At 45.7% G+C, this 13,396-nt stretch overlaps 1 protein-coding gene across 1 annotated transcript; it reads left to right on the top strand.

The window, feature by feature from the left end:
- The first annotated feature begins 939 nt into the window (after window positions 1-939).
- Window positions 940-1,644, top strand: LOC136514081 (arabinogalactan protein 16-like). Its single transcript, XM_066508067.1, has 2 exons — window positions 940-1,200; window positions 1,315-1,644. The coding sequence occupies exons 1-2, from the start codon at window positions 1,014-1,016 to the stop codon at window positions 1,419-1,421; spliced, it is 294 nt and encodes a 97-aa protein (XP_066364164.1). The 5' UTR covers window positions 940-1,013; the 3' UTR covers window positions 1,422-1,644.
- Window positions 1,645-13,396: the final 11,752 nt, after the last annotated feature.

The raw sequence follows: 13,396 nt of genomic DNA, 5'->3' as shown, positions 1-13,396 counted from the left end.
GTTTACTAGATATTCCCTTAACCTAACCAGCTCGAATCCTTATTCCAATAACCCTTAGCCCTAGATTTCATTTTTAGGGTTGATCCTCAATACGACCAGATCCCCATGAGTGGGACACCGCCCATAACGTAATAGACACATCCAAGATGTGCTCCGGCAAATAAAGGGGGTTCTAATATATATTGGTTGTGCTCGAAATGGTTGTGCTTCGCTAACCAAAATAGAAGACGAGAATGACTTTTAGGGTGCACACGAGATATAGAAAAACTGTTGGAGAGCGAAATTATATAAAAGCTATTTTTATGCAAATGAACCTAGAGACGATGATTTAGAGAGTGAGATTTAGAAAGATCCTTGGAGATGCTCTAAGGAAGCCACGACGGAGACATCATTGCATAGGTTTTGAAATCACATCTATATTATATTGTATGTAAAAGAATTAATATAACAGTTCACAGCTCCAGCGCACGTTGAGGACAAATTTTGGCGGCAGAACAACAAATCTTTGCCGCTTGAAACAATACATAAATATAAATATATATTATTAATAGTCAGCTGGAGTGAATCAGCACGTCTGGTAAGGAATACAGATATATAATACTAATATAATAAAATAATAACAATACAAATAGACGTGAATGAATAAATAAAAGCCTTGGCGATGATCTGCATTGTGGAACATTTGTGCTGCCAGCCCACAAAAAAAGATGAGATGACGGCAAAGGCAACGGAGCCAGCTTCAGGAATGGGATTCCAGACTGGCCGATCCAGCAGCAAGCAGCTCCTGGCCTCCTGCAACGGTCGTGCATGTGAGCGGTCCCCACCGCCGGCGCAACACGCCATAGCAGTCCCAGCGAGGTCCAGCGGTTCCAGTAGAGAGAGAAAACAGAGAGAGAGAGAGAGAGAGAGAGAGAGAGAGAGAGAGAGAGAGAGAGAGAGTGAGAGCCGTTGCCTGCCTGCCTTCCGCTGAATAATTACGCTCACGATCCGATTTATAAGGGGCCGGGGAGTGAATGCACATGGGTACAAGCAGAGAGAGGAGAGAGAGGGGGATTGCTCCTCGTCTCCTCTGTGCTCCTCCAGCTGCTGCCATGGCAAGAACTCCACTCGGTCTCGCCTTCGCCGCGGCGCTCGTCTTCGCCGTCTTCTTGCCGGCCGGCGCCGCCGCGCAGGCCCCCGCCCCGGCGCCCACCAGCGACGGTGAGTCCTTTTGCCTTCGGTTTACATACAGTTTACCCCACGCCTCGGGACCGGGGCGCGATTTCTCTAATCTAATAAGTACATACAAGCTCCTCCTGATCTGTTTGGCTGCAGGGACGTCGATTGACCAGGGCATCGCGTACCTGCTGATGATCGTGGCGCTGGTGCTCACCTACCTCATCCACCCTCTCGACGCCTCCTCCCCATACAAGCTCTTCTGAGTAGATGATTTCTCCTCCATTTTTTTGATAGGCTTAGTAGTGGGTGGGGATTACTTGAGGAACTGGTACGGTGGTGGTGGTCGTGAGATTAATTGGGTCCCTATTCATCATTCGTCAGGCATGAATTCTATTGGGTTTCGCATGTGTATATTATTACTGCTATCTCCATGTACATGATGCTTTGATGTATTTTTATTCCATTGGTTGGCACTTTGTATTTCATCGTGGAGACTTTTCGAAGAGTAGTTCTTGTTCACTAGATTGTGCGCATCTGACATGACCTCCACATGCGAAGCCTAGTGGTGTGTTAGCTTGTGTTTGGATGAGGGGTTGGGTTGGGTTGGGTTGAACCCAGATTTCACAGAGATTGGTTGGGAGTTATGGGTTGGGTTAAACCTTGTACGGAATGTGCCCTCTGGATGGGGGTTGAGCAATCGAGCTGACGGGGCCAGCCCACTCTCTTCTTTCCTGTGAGACAGGAGAGGAACCATCGCTAGCTTCTAGATTCACGTCGCTGTCGGCTCCTCATCGACCTCCAGAGGCACCACCGCCTGGGAAGTTCAGACAGCGGCCCAAGGGAGCTCGGACGGCGGCGCAGGCACGCTCGAGGCAGCGCAGGCAAGCGTGGACGGGGTGTCACTGTGGAGGCGGCCCCTCGCCGGGGAGTCGCCGGGGAGGCTCCTGCGGGCGGTAGCATCGGGCTCCTGCACGTGACTGAGTGTAGGGTGGAAGGGAAAAAATTTTGTGTAGTCACTTTTGTTGGCCCAACAAAAATAGGCAGTGACAGGCCGTGGGAATTTGTTGGTCCAACAAATTTGGGTAGTCTGATAAGTAGCCTGTTGGAGTGCGTTTTTTTTTTTTGCCTCCACTACCAAATTGGGGATATATAGTGTGCTTACGTCATCCGCTGGAGTTGCTCTAAGAAACCTTATTCCTCCTCCAAACCAAACAATAAACATTGATGGATCCAACCCACACATCCAAACAAGAAATATGTTCACTCGGTCCCAAAACATCAAGGATGGATCATATCCAACCCATCCCTCAAAGTCCCAGAACCAAACACACACTTAGTGTATTATTAGGGTTTCACAGGACATATATAGTTAAACCTTGAAGGCACCATTTCCTGATAGCAATCATCAGTCATCAGCAGGTTAGAATGGATCAGGAGCAGTAAGGATTGACCAATGGAAGGCGCGCCTTCACAACTCATCCGGGAGTTGGAAATCGATCCGGCTGACTAAGTGGACAACTTACCTGAGCCATGGCTGAGTGTTCTCTACAACTTAATAAAATCCTTTTACATCTTCCACCATATCTGGGCTTACCGGCGGTGCTTAAGATTAGTGCTATGCAAGCTACTCCCTTCTTTACAAATTATAAGTAGTTTTGGCTTTTATAGGTACATAGCTTTTGCTACACAGCTAGATACATACTAAAAGTTATGCATCTACGAAAGCCATAACAACTTGCACTTTAGAATGGATGGATTACAACTTATATTGCCACTATGCTTATTAGTTGATATTGAGCGACTATGCGATGTCATCGATCGAGAGTCGATACAAGCAGATGGGATGCTGATGTCTCGTGAACGTTCAGCAACAAAAAGGTGATTGAATTGGACTCGTATCATGACTGATAGCTAGTCAAATTAGACCTACACAAGGTTCACGTTATAGATATTTTCACAAGCTTCCCTACAAGTAGAAGAACATCAAAATCGGAGTTTGGAGCAAGAATATATTCCCATAATACCGAAGCATCAACAAGTCATGACAAACGTCCAACCTACTGATGTTCACAGAATAAGCCATTGTGGCTTTTTATTGATCTGGTGTAGTATTTTTGCATAATCTTCTAGAGCATTTCATTAGCTTTCCAACAAGTATAAGATAATAAAAAACAGGCTTCGAAGCTAGGAGATATGGCCAAAATACCAAGATACACAACAAAATATGACTGTTGGAGCAACGACTAGTGGGCTTGCTTGGGGCTTTTGTTTATTTTTTGGTGCATCATCTGCTCTACACAGAAAAATATGACAGTTGGAACAATAGATAGACAGTGGCTTGCTTGACCCCTCCAATTGGTATTTTCATGGTTTACAGACCATAGAAGCTATATATATACTTCCCACACTTGAAGATACGCTGCAACCTCAAATGAGATCTTAGTGATCCTATCTAAGGCATACTAGGCACAATTGAATATGATTAGTGCTTTTTTAGGCCTTGTTTGTGAGATTGGGCTATTACACTCTTGTAACTTGGTGAGCCAGAGCAGTTGAGGTGTTTGGGTTCTTCCGGTGAATGCATGGTGGCCTTAGCGGCAATGGCCCTTTGTTCTTCGTGTGGAGCAACATCATATCGGTGTGTGGGGCAACAGGAGACCCCCTCCATCGTTTGGAGAAGCTTCACAGTGTACACGACACTAGCCTTTGGTTGGTGGATGCTTTGTGTGTCAAATCCAACACTGTTACCTAAAGAGACTTGCTTGGTTACCCGGAGCGTTACCTCATTGGAGCTCCACCATGGCTAGTGGTTATGATTTGCAACTGATATCATGGGATATATCATTGTGGGTTAAGTCCAATTTACACCCTCCAACTTACAGCAAAGTTCGGATTTCAACCTCGAACTTCAAAACCGGACAACTTTGGCCCTCCAACTCTCGAAAAAGTTCAACTTTCAACCTGTGGTTTTGCGGGTGAACAGTAACTTTTGATATTTTCGGGAGCGTCGAAATTTTATATTATTTTTTCGAGTATCTTAACGTCCTCAAATGAAAAAACTCAAAACTACAAAGTTGTAGATCTCATCGAGGTCTACAATTTACATATAAAAATTATCTTTATCCGATACCGTATTGAAGGGTTTTCTATTTTTTGAAATTTGAGTCTCATCACGCGATAAAATATGGTGCTGAAATTTTATATTATTTTTTCAAGCATCTTACTTTCCTCAAATAAAAAAACTCAAAACTACAAAGTTGTAGATCTCATCTAGGTCTACAATTTACATATAAAAATTATCTTCATCCGACATCGTATTGAAGGGTTTTCTATTTTTTGAAATTTGAGTCTCATCACACGACAAACAATTTTGTCGGATGAAGAGACTCAAATTTCAAAAAATAGAAAACCCTTCAATACGATGTCGGATGAAGATAATTTTTATATGTAAATTGTAGACCTCGATGAGATCTACAACTTTGTAGTTTTGAGTTTTTTCATTTGAGGACAGTATGCTCGAAAAAATAATATAAAATTTCAGCACCATATTTTATCGCGTGATGAGACTCAAATTTCAAAAAATAGAAAACCCTTCAATACGATATCGGATAAAGATAATTTTTATATGTAAATTGTAGACCTCGAAGAGATCTACAACTTTGTAGTTTTGAGTTTTTTCATTTGAGGGCGTTAAGATGCTCGAAAAAATAATATAAAATTTCGACGCTCCTGAAAATATCAAAAGTTACTGTTCACCCGCAAAACCGCCCAGAAGGTTGAAAGTTGAACTTTTTCGAGAGTTGGAGGGCCAAAGTTGTCCGGTTTTAAAGTTCGAGGTTGAAATCTGAACTTTGCTGTAAGTTGGAGGGTGTAAATTGGACTTAACCCTATCATTGTCAAGTGGAGCTCTTTACTTATCTTGTTTATCACTTCCTCTTGTGGTTTGCTTGTCTGACATTTACCTAAGATATGATTTATCACATCCTCTTGTGGGTCGCAAAAAAAAAAAGATTTATCTAAGATATATTAATCATATCAAATCATATTTTTTTTTGCGAAATTAAATGAAGATAATTTTTATATGAAAATTATAGATCTCAACGAGACCTGCAACTTTCTAGTTTTGAGTTTTTTCATTTGAAGTCGTTAAGTTGCTCAAAACAAAATTAATGGTATATTTAGACCTAAGGATATTTTCGACTTTTCATACTTGTAGTTTGACACCGTTAGAGCCCAATCTAACAGCAGTGGCATAGAGGGCAAAAAAAAAAAAATAGAATAGTGACGCTGAAGTCCGTCGAACTTTTCCAGTGGTTCACAAGGAATTACAATCTTTTATAATGGCTCACCAGAAATTCTCTCGATTAAATTAAATGGCATGACTATTGCATCGGAACACCCGATCAGATCGCATTCAGCATGAAAACATGAGCGAGTGAATTCCAAACATGAGAATAATTTTCACGTCATCCTGGACAAGGAGAGAGTAGATAAAGTCCCTATTTGGATCCCAGTAGATAGTATCCGCTAATAATTAGCTCTTTTGGATCCAAACAGATATAAATCCATAGTGGACAAGCTAATTGTTAGTTAGACTTTTAGATAACAATTATCTCACTAGTTGGAATCAGATAATAGCAGCTAATAAGTGGATCCATAAACCCAACCTTATCCCTTCCGGTCTTTCACGCCCGCGCCCCTCTGCGTGACCCTCGGACGCCCACGCCCCTCTGCCTGCCACACCACCGGGGCGCTCGCTAGCGCCATCACGTCCCTCTGCCGGACACAGATCCTGTGCAGTGGGTATTCACACTACAAGATATGCAGTGGCCATCTCTGAGCCATTCATCTGATGGGGAACGGTACAATTAGAGATCTTCTTTTTCCCTCCTTTCTTCATCTCACCTTTTACTCAAACGAATGAAAAAAAATCAAGAGCATATACCACTGTATAGTAGCAGACCACGTATGGAGCTGAGCAGAACACATGCCCATATACTGAACAAATTCAAAATCAGAGTTTGCTAAATTGTCAGCCATACAGAACACATGCCCACATACTAAACATATTGGATCTCTATTGGTCCAGGTTACTAATTCATTGTTAAATCCTACATATATTTTACTATAAACTGAAGTATTTTTTTACCCAAAAGCTTAATACAAAAGCTGAACAGAAGAGCATATAACACTGTTCCTATCTTCATATACAAAATGTTGTATCACCCAAAAGCAGATTGATCATGCCTTCAGTACATGGCCTACAAACAAAAGATAATTCAGATATTGCCGTTTTCTAGATTAAATTGAACTAATACAATTTACATAGACTTACATTTATATTGTGCTAAAAATACCAATCATCTATTCCTCCAACAGAGTCAGGATTAGTGGCATCTTGAATAACACTTGAACTCTGAAATGAGAGAGATGATGATAGGACTAGATGCCCTACCGGTGTTACTGCGTAGGTTATAGGGGTGGAAGAGAGGAGGACGTGGTATGTACTCTCGACGCCGGCGAGGGGCCATGGCGGCGAGAGCGCGGCGGCTGCTGCTGCAGCCCTAGAATTCCCGCGGTGCTACAGTAGCAGAGGCACTGTTCACACGAGACACAACAGGAGGCGGCTAGGGTTAGGAAATCCCGTCTCCCTTCAGGAAGCCGGAAACAATTCTTGTTTCTGCTTGATTATAACTGATACATGGTTCTCCTTTTATAGAGATGACTGACTTGACCCCTAAGAAAATATCCTAACCGAATCAATCTAACATATCTCTTTCCTAACAAACCAAACCAATCTAATCTTCACGCGCTATAGTACCACGTGCTACAGTACCTCGTGGCCCCTGGGCCGGCTCCACTTGCCATAACATGGGCCTACACCTTGTATAATGGGTGCTGGTCATAACATCTCTCCCCGCCTACGCAAACAGCTCATCCTCAAGCTGGAAGGCAGGGTAGAGGGTGCGGAACTCGTCGACGAGGGACTATGTTGTGCAGTGGGAGCCCTGTGGGCTCGTCGAAGACTGCGCTCTGCTGCTACAGCAACAAGTCCATCAGCGGTTGTTGGGCGTCGGCAGAGAGTGCAGCGAGGTGCTGCTATGGAGCCACCGCGTCGAGGCTGCGCATACCCTGCCAAAGGACGCGCCTGCCCTCATGCCAGAAGGACAGCGTCATGGCCTCGAAATCTCACAAGATGGGACCCAAGGTCCGTAGGTAGTCGACGCCGAGGATGAAGTCGAAATAGCCCAAGTCCAATCCGACGGACGTGATGGAAAAGGACTCCGAGCCGATGCGGATGGGCACGTGGCGAGCAATGCCCTCACAAGGGATCCGGTCGCCGTCGGCCACGGTGACACGGAGCTGCTCACCGCCCGTGGGGGCATGCAGTAGGCGGCGCATCATCGCGCCATGGAGGAAGTTGTGCGTGGAGCTGGTGTCTAGTAGTGCCAACAGCCGCTCCCCTTTAACCATCACCGGGGGTAGCATCGTATTGTCCGTGCGCATCCCTGCAAGTGCGTGTAGAGAGACCACAAAAGCATTAGCGGCCGTAGGCTCATGGGCATCCGGAGCCACGGGGTTGGCGACGTCATCCATCGCCGTGGCATCCCCCAGCCCGTCATCAATGTAGTCGTCCGATTCGAGGTAGAAGAGCCATGGGCACACGTGGCCGCGAACGTAGGGCTCATCACAGTTGAGGCAAAGCCCTTATCGACGTCGCTCCAGTTGCTCGTCCGGCGTGAGGCGGTGGAACTGGCGCACCGGGGGCGCCCCGTTCGCCGCTGCTGGTCCACCCCTTGGGGGCACAGGGGCTCCAGCTGGAGGAGCACCCGTGCCTGGCACGCGTAGGGGAAGGCCAGGCCGCTGAGGAGGTCGGGCACCCTGCTGTAGAGGCACTGGAGGCATGGCTACCGCACGACGCTCGAATGCCCGGGCCAAATACATGGCGGTCTGAAGGTCGGGTGGATCCTGCATCTCGATGTCGACCTTGATGTGCTCGGGAAGGCCACCCACGAACAGTTCCGCCTTCTGGCGAGGATTGAGGTCACGAGCATGGCAGAGCATGGCATTATAGCGGTCCGAATACTCCTGGACCGATGACTGGAAGGGTAGCCAGGCGAGCTCAGCCAGCCGCATGCCGTGCGTTGGGGGGCCGAAATGGAGCTGGCATAGGTCGCGGAAGCATTCCCAGGCCGGCATCTAACTTAGGATTTTCCACTATTTCCCTCCCATGCATATCTTGGATAGTCTCTGGCCTTGCACCTCGAGTCCATCGCTTCAAAATGTATGTTTCAGGCAATAACTTAATGTTCATCAAATCGAGACCTTTTAGTGCATGCCTACATAATATACCAATTCTTTCAAAGAGTCGACAACTACATGTGACAATCTGATCAGCAAGGTTGACTATAATTGTACGCTCTTCTTCAAGTGTAGATGACTCCCTGTCGATGTTTCACCACTGATAGCCTACCATGGGGGTATCCGGGGCAGTTTGTTTGGGCTTCAACGTATGCAGAACTCGACGGTAAACACAAGAGACAGTCGATTTATCCTGGTTCGGACCCTCGATCGTGATCGAGTAATAGCCCTATGTCCAGTCGGCGTTAGCCTTTGCGTTGGATTGATTATCCAGTGTTGTCTCTCCCAGGAACCCCGCCCTCCTTTATATAGTTAGGAGGTCAGAGTCCTAGTCGGTTTACAATGAGAGTTCCTAGTAGGATTACAGAGTAATACTACTACTAAGATTTCATGGAAAGAATCCTAGTTAGACTAGATCTTCTCTCTTCCTTATGGGGTATCCCGTGTGTCCCGTATCGACAAGCCCCCGAGCACTTCATGGTTGAGCTCTAGAAGCCTCGTCTTGTTCCTTCAGGTCTTGCCGAGCAGGAACAAGCGTCGTCTGAGTGCTTTCTTGAGTGAAACCGTATAGTGCTTCTTGGGATCTTTAAGTGGTGTGTGCTTTTTTGAAGAAAAAAGTACTCCCATCTAGGTGTAGCCCCCGAGCCTCTTGCTATTTGGAACAAGGAGCTGGAGGGTCTTGTCTTGAAATTGCTCTGATTCTTCATCGAAGGGCTTCCAAGCATATACCCGGGTTCTTTATCAAAAAGAACTCGGATATAGCTTGGTCCGGGTTCTTTTTGTCTTGAGGCCTTGAGGTGGTCTGTTTTGAAGAAGTCTTCTTGGTGACGTGCGTTTTTTCGAAGAAAAAAGTGCACTCACTGAGTGTAGCCCCTGAGCCTCTTGCTATTTGGAACAAAAAGTTGGAGGGTCTTGAATCTTATGTTTTTTGAAAACTCCTGTCTTGAAGAATTCCTCTGGGTGATGTGCGATTTTTTGAAGAAAAAGTGCACTCACTGAGTGTAGCCCCTGAGCCTCTTGCTGTTTGGAACAAAGAGTTGGAGGGTCTTGAATCTGAGTTGTTCAAAGAACCTCTCCTGTTGCAGCCCCCGAGCATATATCCGGGTTCTTTTACTCAGAAAGAACTCGGATACAGGGTCTTGGCATATTCTCTGGTAGACTGCTATTGTCAGATGTAGTTGTATGGTGGTGGTTGAGTGTAAATGTTGTTTATTCATGAGTTGTATAGTGTTGGTATATCCTTCCGAATATGCTTGTCCTTGAGTACTGTTCCTTCATGCCTGAGTCCTCTTTCATTGAATTATGTCTTTTCACTGTGTCCTTTGTTAGGTTTGTTCTGTTGGTGCTCCTGGTCCATGTGCACCGCTTCTTTGGTCTATAAATACCCTCCTGGTGTGCTATTTTGATTCATCGAGCATTTTGTCGCGTGGTCTGAAATCTCCGTAGTCTTGAATATGATAGTTTCTGAAGTAGAGCAGCCCCTGGGCGTATTTTGTAGTTCTTGTGTATCTTGTCGTAGCTGGAGGGAGTCTTGTGATAGAGATTAGAGGTAGACTAATCTCACAGCGGCATTGTACCAGAAAGTATGTGGTGGTAGTTGGAGGAAGTCTTGTGATGTGGGATACGTTCCTTCATCCAGCAGTTCTGGGTTGATTCTCCTCGCCTGCCCTACGACTGTCTAGTGTAGATCAATGCCTGATTCAGCATCACGGACTTGGGCCTTCCCTGGTCCATGTTGTCCCACCGTGGTACTGATTTCCACCCTAGATGTACTGCGTTCGTCCTTTGAAGAAAATAGTGTAGCCGGGTGCGGTTTGTTCTACCGAGTAGCAATTTGGAACACGTAGTCATTCCAGAGCCTAGTTGTGTCCGGGTTCCTTTTTGCTACCTTGCTTGTCGTAGTACCAAATTCGTTGGGTCTTAAAAGGTGTGTAATCTTGTATTTTTGGAAGCCATTTATAATGGAAAGAATCTTGCCTTCTGAGTTGTCATTCTTTTTTCTGCTGATGTTCTGGTTGTTTATGAGATTCCCGAGTTCTTTCTATAAGAACCGAGTTCTTGTGTTCCTTGTGAGGTAACCCTTCATTGGTTCATGGCTGATGAGTTCTTTTTGTAGCAATATGATAACTCTACCGTGGTGCTGGATGGATAAGTCTGAAATCTGCCTGTTGAACTGTACCTTTGTGTAGAAGTGTGTCATCCGTCATTTCAGCTGTGTCAGTTGTGTTGGGAAATGGATCATTGCGTTCTCATGGGCCTGGTGGGCCGGGTTTTTATTGCTGTAAAATCTATTTAAAGGCCTTTCTTCTTCTTTTTCTTTGCTCCCCTACCTTTGCCTTGAAACCCTAGTCTTCAAAACTCCGCCGTCACCATTGTCGCCGTCATCTGAGCGCCACCGTTTGAGCATCATCGTTTCTTAGTGCTTTTTTGCTTTCACTAGTATATGGGTAGGAAGAGATCAGCGAGCAAGTCCTAAGCAACCTTTGTAGATGAGGAGGCATTGCTTTTTGTGATTGAAAATCAAGAATTCATGGCCATGAGGGCTGCTCAGAAGATCTGGCCGGCTCTGACTACGATTGAGGATCAGTTGCGCGAGCTTGTTAGTGATGGTCTGATCCAGGACAAGGAGTTTGCTGATTGGAAAGCCCCAGGCCAGCATCGGGTCCCAACTCTAGGCCCTGGTGAGATGTTCTTTTTGTCTCCTTTATCCATGCTGGGCTCTGCCTTCCTGCTTCTGCTTTTCTTCATCGATTTCTCAGTTATTTTGGGATTAGCTTGAACCATCTTGCTCCCAATGTTGTCCTTCATCTTTCTATTTTTGTTCATCTTTGTGAAACTTTTCTTGAAATTCCTCCTTCTCTTTCTCTCTTTCGTTACTTCTTTCGTCTGAAACCCCAACCCCGCAGCGATGACACCCATGTTCTTGGTGGCTGCGGTATTCAGTTTTGTCAGGGTCGTAAGAGTAAATTCTTTGATTATGACTTGGTTGATTCTGTGAGGGATTAGCGTGCCGACTGGTTTTATGCCACCAATATGATTCCTCCTCTTGCTGTTCATTCTGGTTCTAGTCCCATGGTTAATGACCGATGGGAAAAGAATCCCCTAACGGTGGATGAGCTCTAGGCGATCAAGCCGTTTCTTGAGAGGATATGTGCTCTAAAACAGCAAGGCTTGACTAGCTTTGGGATCATTTCCAGTTTTCTTTGCCGCTGTGTTCAACCTCTGAAGGAGCGAGAGAATTATGGTTTTGAATACTCTAGGGTGGAGGACCCTTCTCGTATGGTCCTTGCCCTTGAGTTGCCTGATGAGGAGGTGCTCGAGCGCCTTCAGAAGATGTTGAAAGGAGTAAGCGTCGTCCCGCATACTGTCCCTGAGTATTGTGCTAACAACCCACCTCTTGCTGTGAGTTGTTTTTTCTTATACGGGTACTTTTTGTATTTCCTTTGCTGTCTCCACTTTTTGCTTAATCTTTCTCGTCTAGTTGTTTTACTCTTTTATAGGAATTGGGGCGTAACTTTGTTGATCCGATCCCCCTTGATGACTGCCCTGTCATTGAGGAGACTGGGGAGAGTCTTGCTAGGGCATCTTTAACCAGTAAGTTTCAAACCACCACGATGTTCCCTGGTGTTTCTTCCATAGTTCTTGACACATATGTAGAGTATGTTCCTCGTCCAGTTCCTCGAGCTCCTCGCAGTGTCGGAAAAAGGGGGCAAGCGGATTGTTCTTCTTCTGGTTTGTCTGCTACCAAGAAGTCTCGCCAATCGAGTACTCATCCAGGTACTCAAGTTATAGGTGGCGTGCTCCTAGGTGAGCATATTAATATGTTTTGTCTTTTTGTTGTTTGTTTGTGCCTTTAACCGAGTACTTTTCTCCTTTTTCAGATGGCGTTGTGGTTGGCTTGTTTGAGAGTGAGGAAGATGAGGGTGCCGATGCGGCCCTTGTCATGCGTCGGTGAGTTGTTTTCTTGTTTTTCTGTTGTTGAACACCTCTTTTTGTTCTAACTTTGGCCTTGTTCTCTTGTAGTAAGCGGTCGTCGAGCTCGAGTTCTTCTAGGGCTCCGGTACTAACCACGCCACTCCTGTCATAGGGTGGTGGTGATATTTTTGCGGCTATAGTTCCCCCTCTAAGGTCTTCTGTTGGTTTTATGAAGAAGAAGATAGCTGAGTGAGTTAATCCTTGTTCTGTGTCTTTGCTTTTGTTTTCCTTTTTTCTAATTCATATTCTTATCGTCGAGTTTCCTTATCATCTTGTAGACCCTCGCCTTCCCTTAACCCTCAGTCGACCTCTTGTTAGTCTTCTGGTGCGCCCCTATGTACTGAGTCTCAGGACCCGGAATGTACGGTCGATGAGGTGGCTGTGAGGGAGACAGGGTTCCCTGGTGATCACGCTGCTGCTGATTTGCTGGCTCCAGGGGTGACTGTGGCCGTGGTGGTGGATTCATCTGAGGAGGTAGCCGGGGCTTCCTAGGATATGGCCCTGGTCTTGCCTTTGCCTCGGCTGGCTTCTCCCTCTGCTCCTCTTGCTGCTGGCGTTCAGCGTTTGGATGATGATGTGGTGCAACAATTCGATGCCACTCATCGGTTGTCAGAGCTGACCGCTGCCTGGGGAACCTTTGTGACTTCTTTTGGGGAAAAACTCCTGGTAAGTTTTTTTGAAGTTCTTTCTTTGGATGTTCGTCTTTCTTCTGTTCTTATGTTTTGTTTTTCTTTCTCTCTTTTGTTCAGTCTTTTTCTCAGGATCATACCAGCTTCTTTTTCTCGTCTAAAACTGAAAAAAGTTGTCTTCTAAGGTTAGTGTCCTAAAAATAGAGCTTGACTTCTGTCGGGCCGAGATGGAGACCGAGCGTCAAATGCACCAAAGGGAGGAACAGGCTCTC

The sequence above is a fragment of the Miscanthus floridulus genome, chromosome 16, assembly GCF_019320115.1.
Source record: "Miscanthus floridulus cultivar M001 chromosome 16, ASM1932011v1, whole genome shotgun sequence".
NCBI lineage: Eukaryota > Viridiplantae > Streptophyta > Magnoliopsida > Poales > Poaceae > Miscanthus > Miscanthus floridulus.
The sequence above is the reverse complement of the archived record's forward strand: the minus strand, read 5'-3'. Positions and strand labels throughout refer to the sequence as shown.

Excerpts from the sequence above, each read along its gene's own strand:
- LOC136514081 (XM_066508067.1), top strand. The coding sequence starts at position 1,014 with ATGCACATGGGTACAAGCAGAGAGAGGAGAGAGAGGGGGATTGCTCCT. Across the intron at positions 1,201-1,314 it reads CCCGGCGCCCACCAGCGACG|GGACGTCGATTGACCAGGGC; the intron begins GTGAGTCCTTTT and ends GTTTGGCTGCAG.